Raw genomic sequence first — 18,164 nt, 5'->3', positions numbered from 1 at the left:
TGGCACCCTCCTTTTGCAGGTGAAAATTACTGCACAACTGTTCACTACTCAACTGTTCCAAAAATACATCACAAAGCACCACCATTTACGGATGATTCGGCAGGAAAAAAACAAAAAAAAAAAAAAAAAAGAAAAAAGAAGAAAATATATTCTTCGCAAATGAAAAAAGAAAAAAGAAGAAAATATATTTTTCGCAAACGGAAAAAAAAAAAGAATGTGTGTTCTTAAAAAAAAAAGAAAAATGTTTTTTTTTTTTTTTTTCTATAAAGGAAAGTTGTCCTTTCACCAAAAAAAAAAAAAAAATAAATAAAGTTACAAACAAAATAAGGAATAAATGTGAAAGAAAAAATCTTCTTCTTTTTCTTTTTTTTTCTTTTCAAGAAAATATAAAAAGGAAAAAAAGGAAAAAAGGTGTGAAACCAATATCCTTCATCCTAAACAATATCCCCTAAACTGTGAACCCTGAACCCTAAACGCTAAAACCATAAAAACTAAACCGTCAACCCTAAAACCTAAACCCTAAACCGTGAACCTGAGACCATGAACCTGAAACCAGTAACCCGGAACCTAAACTTGGAACACGTTCCATTGGAACATTTTCCTTAGGAACAATGTCTTCTTCCTTAACCCGGAACCAACTTTACCTTTAAACCGAAACCTAGGTCATCCGTAACCTCGGGAACACATAATCGTGCAAACCCTTTCCCATACCCGGGAACTACCGTATCCTTAACCCGGAACCAACTTTTATCATTAATCCCGATCCTACGTCCTCCTTGACCCGGAACCTACATTATCCTTAACGTGGAACCCACTTTTATTCTTAACCTGAATCTACCTTATCCTTAATGCGGGGAATACATAACCATGAAAAACGTTTCCCGATACCCGGGAACTACCTTATTTTTAACTCGCAACCAACTTTTACCCTTAACCCGAAACTCACTTTTATCCTTAAACCGGAACCCATCCTATCCTTAACCCGGAACACACTTCACTTTTAACCCGGAACACACTTCACTTTTAACCCGGAACCCACTTCTACCCTTAAACCGGAACCCACTTTTATCCTTAACCCTGAACCCACTTTTATCCTTAACCCGGAACCAATTTTTATCTTTAACCCGGAACCCACTTTTATCCTTAACCCGGAACCCACTTTTATCCTTAACCCGGAACCCACTTTTATCCTTAACCCGGAACCCACTTTTATCCTTAACCCGGAACCCACTTTACTTTTAACCCGTAACCAACTTTTACCCTTAACCCGGAACCAAGCTTTACCCTTAACCCAGAACCCACTTTTATCCTTAACCCGGAACCTACCTTATGCTTAATCCGGAACCTACTTTTACCCTTAACCCGGAACCCACTTTTATCCTTAACCCAGAACCAACATTACCTATAACCCGGAACCCACTTTTATCTTTAACCCAGAACCCACTTTTATCCTTAACCCAGAACCCACTTTTATCCTTAACCCGGAAACAACTTTTATCCTTAACCCGGAACCCACTATTATCCTTAACCCGGAACCAACTTTACCTTTAACCCGGAACCCACCTTTACCTTTAACCCGGAACTTACCTTATTTTTAACCCGGAACCTACCTTATCCTTAATCCGGAACCTACGTCATCCTTGACTCGTAACCTACCTTATCTTTAATCCGGAATTCACCTTATCCTTAACGCGGAACCAACTTTTACCCTTAACCCGGAACCCACCTTAATTTTAACCAGGAACCTACGCTATTTTCAACCGGCAACCGACCTTATGCTTAACCCGGAACCAAATTTGTTTTTAACCCGGGACGTTGAACCCTACCATTTCCGCATATCACCGTTATTCTGTATACATTTTTGGTGTAAAGTGTATGTGTACTTGGATAAAGTTGTTTGTGCCAACACGTATGTACACACAATTTTTCCTTTTGTCATATAAGTGTGTGTTTTTCCTTTATATTTTGCGACCTTTTGCAACTGTAATATATTTCATCATCCACCGTCCTTTTTTTTTTTCTTTTTTTTTTTTTTTGTGTGTTCGCGGACCGGACACATCACAATATGAGCGCGCGCTTATCTTCCTGCTTTCCGCAAAAAAAAAAAAAAAAAAAAAAAAAGAGGAAGAAAAAATATATTTTTCGCAAGAGGAAAAAAAAAAAAAAAAAAAGTGTTCTTAAAAAAAAAGAATGTTTTTTTTTTTTTTCTTTCTTTCAACAAAAGGGTGTCCTTTCACCAAAAAAAAAAAAAAAAAAAAAAAAAAAAGGAATGTTACAAACAAAATAAGAAATAAAGATGAAAGAAAGAATCTTTTTTTTTCTTTTTTTCTTTTTTTTTTTTTAAGAAAAAATAAAGAGGACAAAAAAAAAAATAATAAAAGAAGTTTAAAAAGAATAAGAAATAACATGAATATTCAAAGTTCTTATTATGCCTGTTTATCACATAATTAAAAAAGGACAAAAAGGGGTATGAAACCAATATTTCTTCTTCCCAAAATAATTTACATTCCAAACATATATATTTTTCCCTTATCACGACACTCAGTCAAAATTATTTGTATGTGTCTGCCTGTTCTTTTTAATAAAATGATATAAATATAACACATTATCAATGAAAGCTTTCATCCATTTCACATTCCTCAAAAGAATGTCTTAATTCTCACAGAGTGAAACTTTTAATTTATATCTTTAACCTTAAACAATAAATCCTAAACTTTGAACCCTAAAACGTAAATACTAAACCCTAAACCTATACTCTAAAAACATTAAACCTAAACCCTAAAACTATACTCTACACAAATTAAACCGAAACCCTAAACTTATACGCTACAAACATTACACCTAAACCCTAAACCTATACGCTACAAACATTAAACCTGAACCCTGATCGTACTTTCACCAAAACCTAAACCTTGATCCTACTATCACCATAACCTTAAACCCTGATCTTACATTCACCTTAAGCCAGAACCCACTTTAAACCTTAACCCAGAACCCACTTTGATCCTTAACCCGGAACCCACTTTGATCCTTAACCCGGAACCTACATTATTCTTAACCCGGAACTCACTTGTTCCATGACGCCCGACCCACCTTACCCTTAACCCAGAACCTACCTTATGCTTAACCCGGAACCCACCTTACCCTTAACCCAGAACCAACCATACTTTTAACCCGGGACCAACCATAATTTTAACCCGGAATTAACCACAATTTTAACCCGGAACCCACCTTACCCTTAACCCGGAAGCAACCATACTTTTAACCCGGAAGCAACCATACTTTTAACCCGGAAGCAACCATACTTTTAACCCGGAAGCAACCATACTTTTAACCCGGAACCCACTTTTATCCTTAACCCGGAACCCACTTTTATCCTTAACCCGGAACCCACTTTTATCCTTAACCCGGAACCCACTTTTATCCTTAACCCGGAACCCACTTTTATCCTTAACCCGGAACCCACTTTTATCCTTAACCCGGAACCCACTTTTATCCTTAACCCGGAACCCACTTTTATCCTTAAACCGGAAACCACCTTAACCCTTAACCCTTAACCCTTTACCCTTAACCCGGAACCCACCTTTACCCTTAACCCGGAACCCACTTTTATCCTTAACCCGGAACCTACTTTACCCTTAACCCGGAACCCACTTTGATCCTTAACCCGGAACCCACTTTTACCCTTAACCCGGAACCTACCTTATCCTTAAGCCGTAACCTACTTTTACCCTTAACCCGGAACCAACTTTTACCCTTAACCCGGAACCAACTTTACTTTTAACCGGGAACCTACATTATTCTTAACCCGAAACCCACTTCTACCCTTAACCCGGAACCCACTTTTATCCTTAACCCGGAACCCACTTTTACCCTTAACCCGGAACCTACCTTATCCTTAAGCCGGAACCAACTTTTACCCTTAACCCGTAAACAACATTTACCCTTAACCCGGAACCCATTTTACCCCTTAACCTGGAACCAACATTACTTTTAACCCGGAATCAACTTTTACCCTTAACCCAGACCCTACCTTTTCCTTAACCCGGACCCTACCTTATTTTTAACCCGGAACCTACCTTATGCTTAACCCGGAATCTACCTTATGCTTAACCCGGAACCAACTTTACCTTTGACCCGTAACCAACTTTTACCCTTAACCCGTAACCAACATTTACCCTTAACCCGGAACCCATATTTATCCTTAACCCGTAACCTACTTTTACCCTTAACCCGGAACCCACTTTTACCCATAACCCGGAACCTATCTTATGCTTAACACGGAACTAACTTTACTTTTAACCCGGAACCCACCTCTACCCTTAACCCGGAACCCACTTTTACCCTTAACCCGGAACCCATTTTACTCTCAACCGGGGACCTAACATTTCTTTAACCCGGAACCTACTTTACCCTTAACCCGGAACCCACTTTAATCCTTAACCCGGAACCCACTTTTATCCTTAACCCGGAACCTACTTTACCTTAACCCGGAATCTAATTTAATCCTTAACACGGAACCCACTCTACCGTCAACCCGGAACCCACTTTTATCCTTAACCCGGAACCCACCTTAACCGGAACCCACTTCCATATCCTTAACCCGGAACCCACTTCTATATCCTTAACCAGGAACCAACTTCTATATCCTTAACCCGGAACCCACCTTACCGATTGTCCGTCAACCACCTTTAACCCCCCTAAAACCTAAACACTAAACCCTAAATCGCTGAAACCCTAAACCCTGAACCCTAAATCCTAAACCCTGAAACCCTAAACCCTGAACCCTAAAACCTAACCCCTTAACCACAAAACGCCTAAACCCTGAACCCTAAACCTTAAACCCTAAACCCTAAACCTTAAAAACCCTAAATCCTAAACCCTAAACCCTAAATCCTAAACCCTGAAACCCTAAACCCTAAATCCTGAAATTCTCACCCTTTCCCCTAAACCCTAATCCCTAAACGCTGAAGCCTAAACCCTAAATCCTAAACCGTGAATACTACACCCTGAACCCTGAACCCTGAACCCTAAATCCGGAACCCTAAACCTAAACCCTGAACCCTAAACCCAAACCCTAAACCCTAAACCCTGAACCCTAAACCCTGAACCCTGAACCCTAAACCCTAAACCCTAAACCCTAAACCCTAAACCCTAAACCCTGAAAACCCTAAACCCTGAAAACCCTAAACCCTGAAAACCCTAAACCCTGAACCACTAAAACCTAAACCCTGAACCACTAAAACCTAAACCCTGAACCCCTAAAACCTAAACCCTAAACCCTAAACCCTAAATCCTAAACCCTAAAACCTAAACCCTGAACCCCTAAAACCTAAACCATGAACCCTAAATCCTGAACCCTGAACCCTAAACCCTAAACCCTAAACCCTAAACCCTAAACCCTGAACCCTGAACCCTAAACCCTAAACCCTAACCCTCTGAACCATGAAATCCCTAACCCTCTGAACCATGAAATCCCTAAACCCTTAACCATAGAACGCCTAAACCCTTAACCATAGAACGCCTAAACCCTTAACCATAGAACGCCTAAACCCTTAACCATAGAACGCCTAAACCCTTAACCATAGAACGCCTAAACCCTTAACCATAGAACGCCTAAACCCTTAACCATAGAACGCCTAAACCCTGAACCCGAAAATGTATATCTATGTTATTTAAAAGAAAAAACAAAAAAAAATATTATATGAAGGAAGAAAAGGATAGAAGAGAAAAAGGAAGAAGAAGAAAGAAAAGGAAAAAAATGAATAAAAGGAAGATAAGAAAATAAATGGAAAGTAAGGGAGAGGAAGGAAAGAAGAAAAGGCGAAGGAAAAAAAGGAATAAAAATAAAGGTGAAGTGAAGGAATAGAAGAAAAGGAATAAAATGAAAGGGGGGAAGGGAAGGAAAGAAAAGAAAGGAAAGAAAAGAAAGGAAAGAAAAGAAAGGAAAGAAAAGAAAGGAAAGAAAAGAAAGGAAAGAAAAGGAATGAAAGCGAATGAAAGCGAACGAAAGGGAATGAAAGGTAAGGAAGGCGAAAGAAGGGAAGGAAGGGAGTTTCAAGGATGTCGTAAGCTCTTTGTTTTTCCTTCCATTCTTCATTTACATATTTTTTTTAAAATAAATTCAAATAAAAAGTTTAAAGAAGTAAATTTTTTATTTTTTTAAAAAAATATATGTATATGAAGAAGAGAAGGAAAAAGAAAAAAGGGGGGAAATATGAATAAAAAGGTTTAAAGGGAGAAAAAGAAGGATGTTTCTAAAGAGTAAAGGAGGTAGGTTAGAAGGAGGAAAAAAAAAAAAAAAGAGGATTTAAAGGAGAAGGAGAGAGTATAATAGAAGGAAAAGGGGAAAAAAAATATATATATATGGAAGGTATAAAGGAAAGAAAGAAAAATCTTTAAGGGAAATATAGAAAAAAAATTGAAGGGGAAAAAAAAAAAAAGATTTTTAATGGGAGAGAAAAAAGAATAAGGTTTAAAGAGAGAAAAAAAGAAGATGAAAGTTTATTACTCTTCTTTCTAAGGAAGTGAAGGAAAAAAAAAAATAAAGACAAGGAAAGAGAAGGAAAGAAAGAAAAATAAAGAAGAGCTTTGAAGGAAGGAAAAATGAAGAGAAGAATGAATGAAAAAACAAAAAAAAATTACAGATGATCTAATTCTACATTTCGGATGGGGATATTTTTGTTTCAAGGAAGGATAGTATTCTGTGAAAGAATATATCCCCTCCTTCTTTTAGACGCTCTGTCCCACTTTCCCCTTTCTTCCGTATTAACGTTCTCCTTTTACATAAACATAGAGGAATAGGTAAAAGGACGTGGGGGGTGGGGATGGGTGATAGAGCGAACGAATGGAAGGAAATTTAATATATGACAACCTACTTTCCTAATATATATTTTTTTATAAAAAGTAACGAAATCCTATTTCAGTTGTCTAGTCAATCCATGCTCAAAATGGCGCCAACGACGCAGACGACGCCGTCGAAGGCGAAGGCTAAGGATCCCATCGATGAGACAAGTAGGACATGCTATATATAATGTTAACATATTTGAAAGGAGAAAAAGGAAAAAATATATTTTTGTTTTAGTATTTTTATTTTCACTTCTTTTTTTTTCACTTCTTTTTTTTTTCACTTCTTTTTTCCTTCTTTTTTTTCATTTGTTTTTTTCACATTCTTTCATGTTATTTTCACTTTCTTTTTTTTAGATAGATTAACAAGAGGATTAACTAAACTTTCCACTGCATTCACTAGCGATCTATCGAGTTTTAAGGATCTTCGTTTAAAGTGTGAAGGGGCAGTTAATGGAATAACTCCCAATCCCGCCTATCAAACACATCAGAATATTTTATGTGAATATATAACTTCTGCTGTTAGAGGTACTTACGGGAATAGACAATCTGATCCAGGTTCTGGTGTCCAGGTTTTTAGTGGTTTAGGGCGTACTGAACGTTGTTATATTTTACGAATATGTATGAAATATTTAATAAAAAATTATTGTCTACAGGAGAATGATATTACAACCATTTTAAATGCAATGGAATCGAAAGTTAGGTCATGGGCAGTTGGAGGTAACAAGAAGAATAAAGAGTATTTTGATAAATGCATAAAGAAGTCATGGGGTGAGGAAAAAGGAGCAGAAAAGAATTTAAAGTGTAGAGTGATTGAGGTAATTAAGGCAAGTGATAGAGGTAGTTCGTCAAAATTGGACCCATTGAGAACACTATCTGGTGGAGGAAGTGGAACTTGCCCTATGAATTATGACCACGGTTGTATTAACGGCACCGCCGGCAGCGTCGTCGTCGACGACGACGACAGTGACGTCGACAGCGAAGAAAGCGAGGATGATGATGACGATGAGGACGATAATGATGGTGCTGTTACTGCTGCTACAACAACAACACCAACACAATCAACATCACATTCATCAGGACATGGAATAGGGAGTTTTTCCCCATCCCTTCCTCCAGGGAATGGGAATGGGAAAAAAGGGAAGGTTCCCTTCCCTTCCCTTTCTTCCTTTCCTTTTGACTCGATTCATCCTTATCTTCCTCTAGTTCCTTCTATCCTTGGAATTATCACCATAACTTATTTCCTTTGGAAGGTAAGAAAAAAGAAAACGAAAAGAAAAGGAGAAGAAAGGCAATAAAAGGGGAAAGAAAAGGAAAGTAATAAAAGAGAAAGAATGAAAAGGAAAAGAAATAAAAGAGAAGGAATAAAAGAAAAGGAATAAAAGAAAAGGAATAAAAATAGAAGGAAGAAAAGAAGAAAAAAAAAGAAAAAAAAAAGATTGAATGAATGTGTCAGGGGTGTGTGTGTAAGATTTCGCATTTAGGTTGGAGGATATAATGTTTTACGGTGTATATGTGTAAGATTTCGCATTTTCAGGTTGCGGGATTTAATATTTTACGGTGTCCATGTGTAAGATTTCGTATTTAGGTTGCGGGATTTATAATATTTTACGGTTGTATATGTTTAGGATTTCGTATGTAGGTTGCGGGATTTAATATTTTTGGGTGTACACGGGATATAATATTTTACGGTGTATATGTGTAAGATTTCGCATTTTCAGGTTGCGGGATTTAATATTTTACGGTGTCCATGTGTAAGATTTCGTATTTAGGTTGCGGGATTTATAATATTTTACGGGTGTATATGTTTAGGATTTCGTATGTAGGTTGCGGGATTTAATATTTTTGGGTGTACACGGGATATAATATTTTACGGTGTATATGTGTAAGATTTCGCATTTTCAGGTTGCGGGATTTAATATTTTACGGTGTCCATGTGTAAGATTTCGTATTTAGGTTGCGGGATTTATAATATTTTACGGGTGTATATGTGTAAGATTTCGCATTTAGGTTGCGGGATTTAATATTTTTACGGTGTATATGTGTAAGATTTCGCATTTATTTTTGCGGGATGTAATATTTTTCGGTGTATATGTGTAAGATTTCGTATTTTTAGGTTGCGGGATTTATAATATTTTACGGTGTATATGTGTAATATTTCGTATTTAGGTTGCGGGATTTATAATATTTTTACGGTGTACATGTGTAGGATTTCGCATTTGTAGGTTGCGGGATTTATAATATTTTTACGGTGTATATGTGTAAGATTTCGTATTTAGGTTGCGGGATTTATAATATTTTTACGGTGTATATGTGTAAGATTTCGTATTTAGGTTGCGGGATTTATAATATTTTGCGGTGTACATGTGTAAGATTTCGTATTTAGGTTGTGGGATTTATAATATTTTACGGTGTACATGTGTAGGATTTTGTATTCAGGTTGCGGGATATAATATTCTACGGTGTATATGTGCAGGATTTCGCATTTAGTTTTGCGGGATTTAATATTTTACTGTGTATGTGTAAGATTTCGCATTTAGATTGTGCGATTTAATATTTTACGGTGTACATGTGTAGGATTTCGCATTTGTAGGTTGCGGGATTTATAATATTTTTACGGTGTACATGTGTAGGATTTCGTATTTAGGTTGTGGGATTTATAATATTTTACGGTGTACATGTGTAAGATTTCGCATTTAGGTTGCGGGATTTAATATTTTTACGGTGTATATGTGTAAGATTTCGCATTTATTTTTGCGGGATGTAATATTTTTCGGTGTATATGTGTAAGATTTCGTATTTTTAGGTTGCGGGATTTATAATATTTTGCGGTGTACATGTGTAAGATTTCGTATTTAGGTTGTGGGATTTATAATATTTTACGGTGTATATGTGTAGGATTTCGTATTTTTTTAGGGGTGTAAGGTTCCAGGTTATAAGAATAACAATTATGGCCTGTTATTTAGATGTTTTGGGGGGAAGATTCTTTTTTTTTTTAACGCAAAAAAAAAAAAATAAAAAAATAAAAGAGAGAAAAAAAAAAAAAAAAAAAGAAAGATTGAAAAATATAGCACTCCATAATTTTCTTAGCAAAAATATTATCCCCTTTTTTTTTTTCTCTTTTTGTAGTATTTTGGCCAACTGGGTAAAATAAAACGTTTCAGAAGAGCTCCTTTAAGAATTCCCGGTCCATCAGTACAGGAACAAGTCCTTGATCATGTGCAACAAGATAGTTCACATGAATATCGATTAGTGAAAGAACGAAAACCTCGTTCTGCTCCAACGAGAACGAAACGTTCTGGTCCCGTGAATCGCCGCACGATTATTGAAATTCATTTTGAAGTGTTGGACGAATGTCAGAAAGGAGACACACAATTGAACCAGAAGGATTTTCTGGAACTTTTGGTTCAAGAATTCATGGGATCCGAATTAATGGAAGAAAAACAGGTTCCTAAGGATGAGGTTCTTATGGAATGTGTTCCTTTGGAACGGGTTCCTATTGAAGAGGTTCCAAGTTTAGGTTCCGTGTTTATGGTTTAAGGTTTAGGGTGTACCAAAATAAATTTATTCATCCCATATGTGTAACGTTAAGAAGGTCGGGAAGGAAAAAATTCAACCCTTATGTTATGCGAAATAAAAAAAATCTCCCATTGCAAAAAATTAAATCATGAATTCTTCTTTTTTTTTTTTTTTTGTGTGTGTAATTTTTTAGCATGAATATCATCACATTTGTGTAATTGTTTTAGTAACATCTTATAATGATTATTGTATAGACATGGTTTATATGATTATATGGAACCATTATATTTTTTTTTTTTTACACGAAAAATATTATGAATACAATGTACATTTTTTTTTTTTTCCCCATTATTTGCTTTTTTTTTTTTTTTTTTTTATAAAGTTCTAATTATATGAAAATTTTTATCGTTTTTCCACACTTTTTTGCCACGGAAACCGTAATATAGTGTCCGCGCTGCAGGGCGCGGGCGCTCGCGCGCGGATGTCCCATACATTTTTTTTACGAGAACAAGATATAACACCTATTAGGGGCAACTTTTCGCAAAGATGGAAACATAATTTAAGGAAAAAAAGAAATAAATAAAGGAAAAAAAATTAAAAAAAAAAAAGGGAGAAAAGAAAGAATGTGTGTTCTTAAAAAAAAAGAAGAATGTTTTTTTTTTTTTTTTTTTCTATAAACAAAAGGGTGTTCTTTCACCAAAAAAAAAAAAAAAGAAGAAAAAAAAAAAGGAAAAAAAAAAAAAATAAAAGAAGTTTAAAAAGGATAAGAAATAACATGAATATTCAAACGCCTTATTATGTCTGTTTATCACATAATAAAAAAAGACAAAAAAGGGTATGAAACCAATATTCTTCTTATCACATATTTACTCCAGTCCTAAAGCCTGAACCGTGAATCCTAAACCCTGAACCGTAAAGCCTGAACCGTGAATCCTAAACCCTGAACCGTAAAGCCTGAACCGTGAATCCTAAACCCTGAACCGTAAAGCCTGAACCGTGAATCCTAAACCCTGAACCGTAAAGCCTGAACCGTGAATCCCAAACCCTGAACCGTAAACCCTGAACCCTAAACCCTAAAACCTAAACCCTAAAACACTGAACCTAAACACTAAACCCTGAACCGTAAACACTGAACTTCAAATCATAAATCCGGAACATAAACTTGGAACACGTTCCATTGGAACATTTTCCATAGGAACCTCTTCTATAAGAACTTCTTCCTTAGGAACCTGTTCTTCTTCCATTAATTCGGATCCCATAAACTCTTGAACCAAAAGTTCCATAAAATCCTTTTGGTTCAATTGAGTGTCCCCTTTTTGACATTCGTCCAACACTTCAAAATGAATTTCAATAATCGTGCGGCGATTCACGGGACCAGAACGTTTCGTTCTCGTTGGAGCAGAACGAGGTTTTCGTTCCTTTACTAATCGATATTCATGTGAACCGGCTTCTTCCACATGATCGAGGACTTGTTCCTGTACTGATGGACCGGGAATTCTTAAAGGAGCTCTTCTGAAACGTGATCCTCCTTTACCAAGAGGACCAAAATACTGCAAAGAATAAAAAAAAAAAAAAAAGGGAGGATATTTTTGTTAAGAAGATTGTGAAATGTTCTTTTTACACATTTAATTTTATTTTTTTTAACCATTAAAAAATTTTTTTTTTTCCTTTAACCATTAAAAAAATTTTTTTTTCCTTTTAACCATTAAAAAATTTTTTTTTCCTTTTAACCATTAATTTTGTCCATTAAAATTTTTTTTTTTCCTTTTAACCATTAAAAAATTTTTTTTCTTTCTTTTAACTATTAAAAAATATTTTATTTTTTATTTTTTTATTTTTTTTTTTTTAATCTTACCTTCCAAAGGTAATAAGCCATAGCAGAAAGACCAATAGAGACAGGAGCCAAAGGAAGAAAAGGGGTAAGGAGATCCGTAAGAAGGATGGGACAGACTGTATTCTCTAATGTTTCTTGCATTGAGTCGCTCTTCTCTTTGAGCAGTGGTTCCACTTTGGTCTTTACTTCGTCATTGCCAATGGAGCAATCTTTATAATCGTTTTCGTTTTGTGTGCACACAAAACAAGAAGTACCATTAGGACCATTGCTACATTCATCTAATACACTCCTCATAATGTCTTCACTTTTACCAAAAGCATATGTTATACCATCCTCTATGCTGCAATGGGGATGTACCCAACTATGTCCTTTTTTCTTATCTTCTGCCATTTTTTTTAATTGTTTTGCATATTCTTTAAGAAATAAACAACCCATCGTTTGTCCAAACGATGGGCCCTTAAACTGGCCATTCTTTTGGCCGTTGGGACGGCCATAAATGTGCTTTAACCCAGCAGCAAAAAGCAAACAGGCTGCTTTATTTGTTCTGCTTTGTTTATGGCCAATTTGATTCCATTCAGCGTCCTTGTCGCAGTATGTTAGGAGATCAGATTGACTCTGTCCTTCCGTCATATTTTTTAGAAGTGCCTTCAATTCGTTCTCGATATCATCGCTCAAGGCATTCTAAACATAGAACAAAAGAAGAAAAGAGAGATTAAAAGAAATATATATGTATATGTATACACATATGTATACACATATGTGTATACATATATATATACATATATATATACATACATATACATATATACATATACATATATATACATATATACATATACATATATATACATATATACATACATATATACATACATATACTTATACTTATACGTATATACATATATACATATATGTGTATGTATATGTATACATGTATATGTAGTTTTCTATCGCCCCTTACCCAAGATGGTGGTTTCCCATTTGAAAGTGGTTTTCCACTTTTGATCTTTAGTTTTTTTTTTATTGCGCATTGGACTTGAGTACAGAAAGAAGATTTCATTTCATTTATTTCGTTTAATGTTGGTTCCATTTTGGGGTCAGCTTGGAGGAGATTGTTCATTTGAGTTTGGACTTTTTTATTTTCTTCGTTATCATTGCAATTTGCATTTGGTTGTGATGGTGTTGATGTTCCAATGAGGTCTTCATCAACGAGGAGGTTGCAATTCTTAAAGTCTTCATACCTTTCACACTTAAAGCAATTATTACTATTACCACCACTAACACTAACACCAGAGGTCGGACAAGAAGATTTTTTATTTTTAGCATACCAATTATTAAACATTTGTTCTATTCTTGTTTCATCAATGGGACATTTATCAGCCAAATCATCTCTTATTTTAGTGGCGTAAAGATTAAGTGCTGCGCACATCATAGATTGTTTAAAAAAGTTATCATCATCCTGATGAACGGTCTGAGTGGAAGTAGCACCATTTGGAATCAGTTTAATGTAGTCTAAACCTGCCGTGATATGATTACAAGCTTTTCTTTCTACACTATCAGTGTTACCATCACCAAAATTTTGGCATACAACATTCTTCTTGGTCTTCCCGTCGGACTCGATCTGTTTGAACATCCTCTCCAGTTCGGGTTTGACGCCGTCTTTATCCCAAAAATCACACTGTAAAAAAAAAGAAAAGGTTATATATATGTAGTTAGTAGGTTATGTAGTATCTGGTTAGTGTAGTATCCGGTTAGTGTAGTATCCGGTTAGTGTGTAGTATCCAGTCCCTGTCTGGGAGGAGTTTTTCCTCTCCCCCCCTGAAGTAGCTAAAGCTAACCCCGGAACCTTACTCATAAACCCTGTAACCTTATTCCTATACCCTGAAACTTTATTCTAACACCCTTACCACCTTATTCTAACAACCTTACCACCTTATTCTAACACCCTTACCACCTTATTCTTACAACCTTACCACCTTATTCTAACAACCTTACCACCTTATTCTAACACCCTTACCACCTTATTCTTACAACCTTACCACCTTATTCTAACACCCTTACAACCTTATTCTAACACCCCAACAACCTTCATCTTATACCCCTACAACCTTACTCTGACGCACCTACAACCTTATTCTGACACCCCTACAACCTTCATTCCAACACCTTGACAACCTTATTCAAACACCCATACAACCTTATTCTAACAACCCAACAACCTTATTCTAACAACCCAACAACCTTATTCTAGCACCCTTACCACCTCATTCTAAAACCGTAATTTGAAGTTTTTTTTTTTTTTTTTTTTTTTTTAATTATTCATTCTACCCCCCCAATGTTGTGGTAGGTTGGTTGTGTTGGTTGTAGTAGTACTTACCCAAGTCTGCTTAGAGTTACCGCTAGTCCCGTTTTTGTTCTTGAACCATTTGGGTCCGGCACATCTAATGTATTCGCATAAGTTCTTCATTTCATTTATTTTCGGTAGGGTGTTAGTTGCGGTGTCAGTAATTTGGGGTTTTACTTTGTCTAACTTCTTATCTGCAGTCTCTTTGGTGGTGATGCCACTGGCATCAGTTGTGTTAATTTCACAACTCTGAAAGGTGTTATCGTCCCAGTTGCACTGAATGCACGGGCTACCGCCCGTGCATTTATCATTAATATTTTTATTCCATGAATTGAAAGCCTTTTTTAAACCGGAATCGATAACACAAGTTGATGTGTCTTTCATTTCTTTGGCATATTCTTTAAGAAGAAAACAACCCACTGTTTGTCTCAACGATGGGTCTTTACTCAGGATGGGGTAAGTTGAAGTTCCATTCGTTAGATTTTCTTTCAGTTTGTTGAAACCTGTTGTAAGATGCTGGCATGCTTTCCTTTCAGGGTTGGTGGCAGATCTGCCACTGTCCACGGTCCTACAATCACCTGCGTCGTTTTCATTAATCGTCATGGCGCTCGACAAATCTTTCCATAAGTTGGCGACTTCACCAGTCTTTGTCCAGAATTGGTTCTATGAGTGGAAAAAGTATATATATATATATATACAAATATATATGCATATGCATAAATGCATATGCACACATATACATCCATACGTATGTATACATGTATATGTATATACATATATAGGTATATGTACATACATACATATACATACGTATTTGTATAAGTATACATTCTTTTTTTTTTTTTTTTTTTTTCTTTTTTTCTTTTCTCTTTGGTCCTGGTGTGCCATACGGTTGGTGTAGTATGCGGTTGTTGTAGTATGCGGTTGCTGTAGTATGCGGTTGTTGTAGTATGCGGTTGTTGTAGTATGCGGTTGTTGTAGTATGCGGTTGTTGTAGTATGCGGTTGTTGTAGTATGCGGTTGTTGTAGTATGCGGTTGTTGTAGTATGCGGTTGGTGTAGTATCCGGTTGGTGTAGTATCCGGTTGGTGTAGTATCCGGTTGGTGTAGCATCCGGTTGGTGTAGTATCCGGTTGGTGTAGTATCCGGTTGGTGTAGTATCCGGTTGTTGTAGTATGCGGTTGTTGTAGTATGCGGTTAGTATGTAGTATCCGGTTGGTCTAGTATCCGGTTGTTGTAGTATCCGGTTGGTGTAGTATTCGGTTGTTGTGTAGTATCCGGTTGGTATAGTATCCGGTTGTTGTGTAGTATCCGGTCAATGTCTGCGAGGAGCTTTTCCCCTCCCCCCTTCCTCAACTAAAACTACCCCCTGAAACCTTATTCCAACACCCCTACAACCTTTATTCCAACACCCCTACAACCTTTATTCCAACACCCCTACAACCTTTATTCTAATACTCCTGCAACCTTTATTCCTGAACCCGGAATCTGACTTTTAACACCCCTACAACCTTATTCTAACACCCCTACAACCTTATTCTAATACCACTACAACGTTATTCCAACATTTCTACAACCTTATACTGACACTCTTAAAACCTTTACACCTAAACCCGAAATCGGACTTCCTTACTCTATTTTTTTTTTATTTCACTTTCTTCCTTTTCATCAAATTTTCATTATACACATATATATATATACATATATACATCTACATCTACATATATATATATATACATATATATACATATATGTATTTATATACATGTATATATGCAGTTGTCCATGCTTACCCAACTAACTTCTCCATTTGAAGATATGTTACTATTAGGATTTCCCCATTTCTTTGCTGCGCACTGGAGTTGAGTACACAAAGAAGAGGTCGTAATGTTAGTGATTTTGGACACTTTTTCTTCCATATGGATGGTGCTATTGTCGTTGAGGAGTTTGCTCATTTCACTTTGGACTTTGTCTTTGTCCTTTTGATCAGTGCAACTTTCATTTGGTGGTGATGTTGATGTATTAACCAAAGAGCTGTCAACACTTAGTTGGCAACCATTAAATTTTGGTTGTCTTTGACATTCAAAACAATCATTGTTATTACCACTACCTTTACACGAATTATTATTTTTTTCATCATTCCATTTTTTAAACATGCCCTCTATTTTTTTATCATCAATGGGACATGTATCCTTCGACTTTTCTATTATTTTATCAGCGTACATGTTAAGAGCAAAACAACCGACTGCTCTATCGAGCAGTGGGTTGTCTTTACCATTAGATGGGTTGGCAGTAGCACCATTTGGAATCTTTTTAATGTAGTCTAAACCTGCTGTGATATGATTACAAGCTTTTCGTTCAACACTAAGTGGATTACCATCACCAAATTCTTTACATACAACATCATTAGTGTTGGTTGAATTCTTCTGTCCTTCGGATTCGATTTCCTTGAACATCTTCTGGAGTGCGTCTCCGACGCCCTCCTTCCAAAAGTCACACTATAAAAAAAAAAAAAAAAAAAAGGTTACATATATATGTAAGTGATAGGTTGTGTAGTATCCGGTTAGTGCAGTATCCGGTTCGTGTAGTATCCGGTTAGTGTAGTATCCGGTTCGTGCAGTATCCGGTTCGTGTAGTATCCGGTTCGTGTAGTATCCGGTTCGTGTAGTATCCGGTTCGTGTAGTATCCGGTTCGTGTAGTATCCGGTTAGTGTAGTATCCGGTTCGTGCAGTATCCGGTTCGTGTAGTATCCGGTTCGTGTAGTATCCGGTTCGTGTAGTATCCGGTTCGTGTAGTATCCGGTTCGTGTAGTATCCGGTTCGTGTAGTATCCGGTTCGTGTAGTATCCGGTTCGTGTAGTATCCGGTTCGTGTAGTATCAGGTTGGTGTAGTATCCGGTCACTGTCTGCATCCGGTTGGTGTAGTATCCAGTCCCTGTCTGGGAGGAGTTTTTCCTCTCCCCCCCTAAAGCAGCTAAAGCTAACCCCGGAACCTTATTCCAGTACCCTTAAAACCTTACTCCTATACCCCTAAGAGCTTATTCTAATACCCCCATAACCTTATTCCAGTACCCCTACAACCGCATTCGGGCACCCCTAAAATTTATTCTAGTACCCCTACCACCTTATTCTAATACCCATACAACCTTATTCAAACACCCATACAACCTTATTCTAACACCCTTCCCACCTTATTCTAATACCCTTCCCACCTTATTCTAACACCCCTACAACCTTATTCTAACACCCTTACCACCTTATTTTAACACCCTTACCACCTTATTCTGACACCCCCCCAACCTTATTCTAATACCCCTACAACCTTATTCTAACAACCTTACCACCTTATTCTAACACCCGCAGAACCTTATTCTAACACCCCAACAACACCCCTACAACACCCCTACAACACCCCTACAACACCCCTACAACACCCCTACAACACCCCTACAACACCCCTACAACACCCCTACAACACCCCTACAACCCCCCTACAACACCCCTACAACACCCCTACAACACCCCTACAACACCCCTACAACACCCCTACAACACCCCTACAACACCCCTACAACACCCCTACAACACCCCTACAACACCCCTACAACACCACTACAACACC

General features: G+C 36.9%; 2 protein-coding genes across 2 annotated transcripts in view; one reads left to right on the top strand and one right to left on the bottom strand.

Moving 5' to 3' along the window:
• Positions 1-6,866: 6,866 nt before the first annotated feature.
• PKNH_0830000 (SICAvar, type II) lies at positions 6,867-10,386 on the top strand (the record flags this gene model as incomplete). Its single annotated transcript, XM_039114015.1, has 3 exons — positions 6,867-7,014; positions 7,204-8,099; positions 9,976-10,386. The coding sequence occupies 3 exons, from the start codon at positions 6,867-6,869 to the stop codon at positions 10,384-10,386; spliced, it is 1,455 nt and encodes a 484-aa protein (XP_038969648.1).
• A 1,115-nt stretch (positions 10,387-11,501) lies between these two features.
• PKNH_0829900 (SICAvar, type I) overlaps positions 11,502-18,164 on the bottom strand; it is a gene marked incomplete at both ends in the record, with an annotated part of 12,751 nt that continues 6,088 nt past the window's right edge. Inside the window, 5 exons of the mRNA XM_039114014.1 lie at positions 11,502-11,915; positions 12,221-12,880; positions 13,161-13,877; positions 14,577-15,206; positions 16,336-17,040. Of these exons, the coding sequence (XP_038969647.1) occupies positions 11,502-11,915; positions 12,221-12,880; positions 13,161-13,877; positions 14,577-15,206; positions 16,336-17,040 (3,126 nt within the window). The remainder of the gene's footprint in view (positions 11,916-12,220; positions 12,881-13,160; positions 13,878-14,576; positions 15,207-16,335; positions 17,041-18,164) is intronic.

This window comes from Plasmodium knowlesi (assembly GCF_000006355.2).
Source record: "Plasmodium knowlesi strain H genome assembly, chromosome: 8".
NCBI lineage: Eukaryota > Apicomplexa > Aconoidasida > Haemosporida > Plasmodiidae > Plasmodium > Plasmodium knowlesi.
The sequence above is the reverse complement of the archived record's forward strand: the minus strand, read 5'-3'. Positions and strand labels throughout refer to the sequence as shown.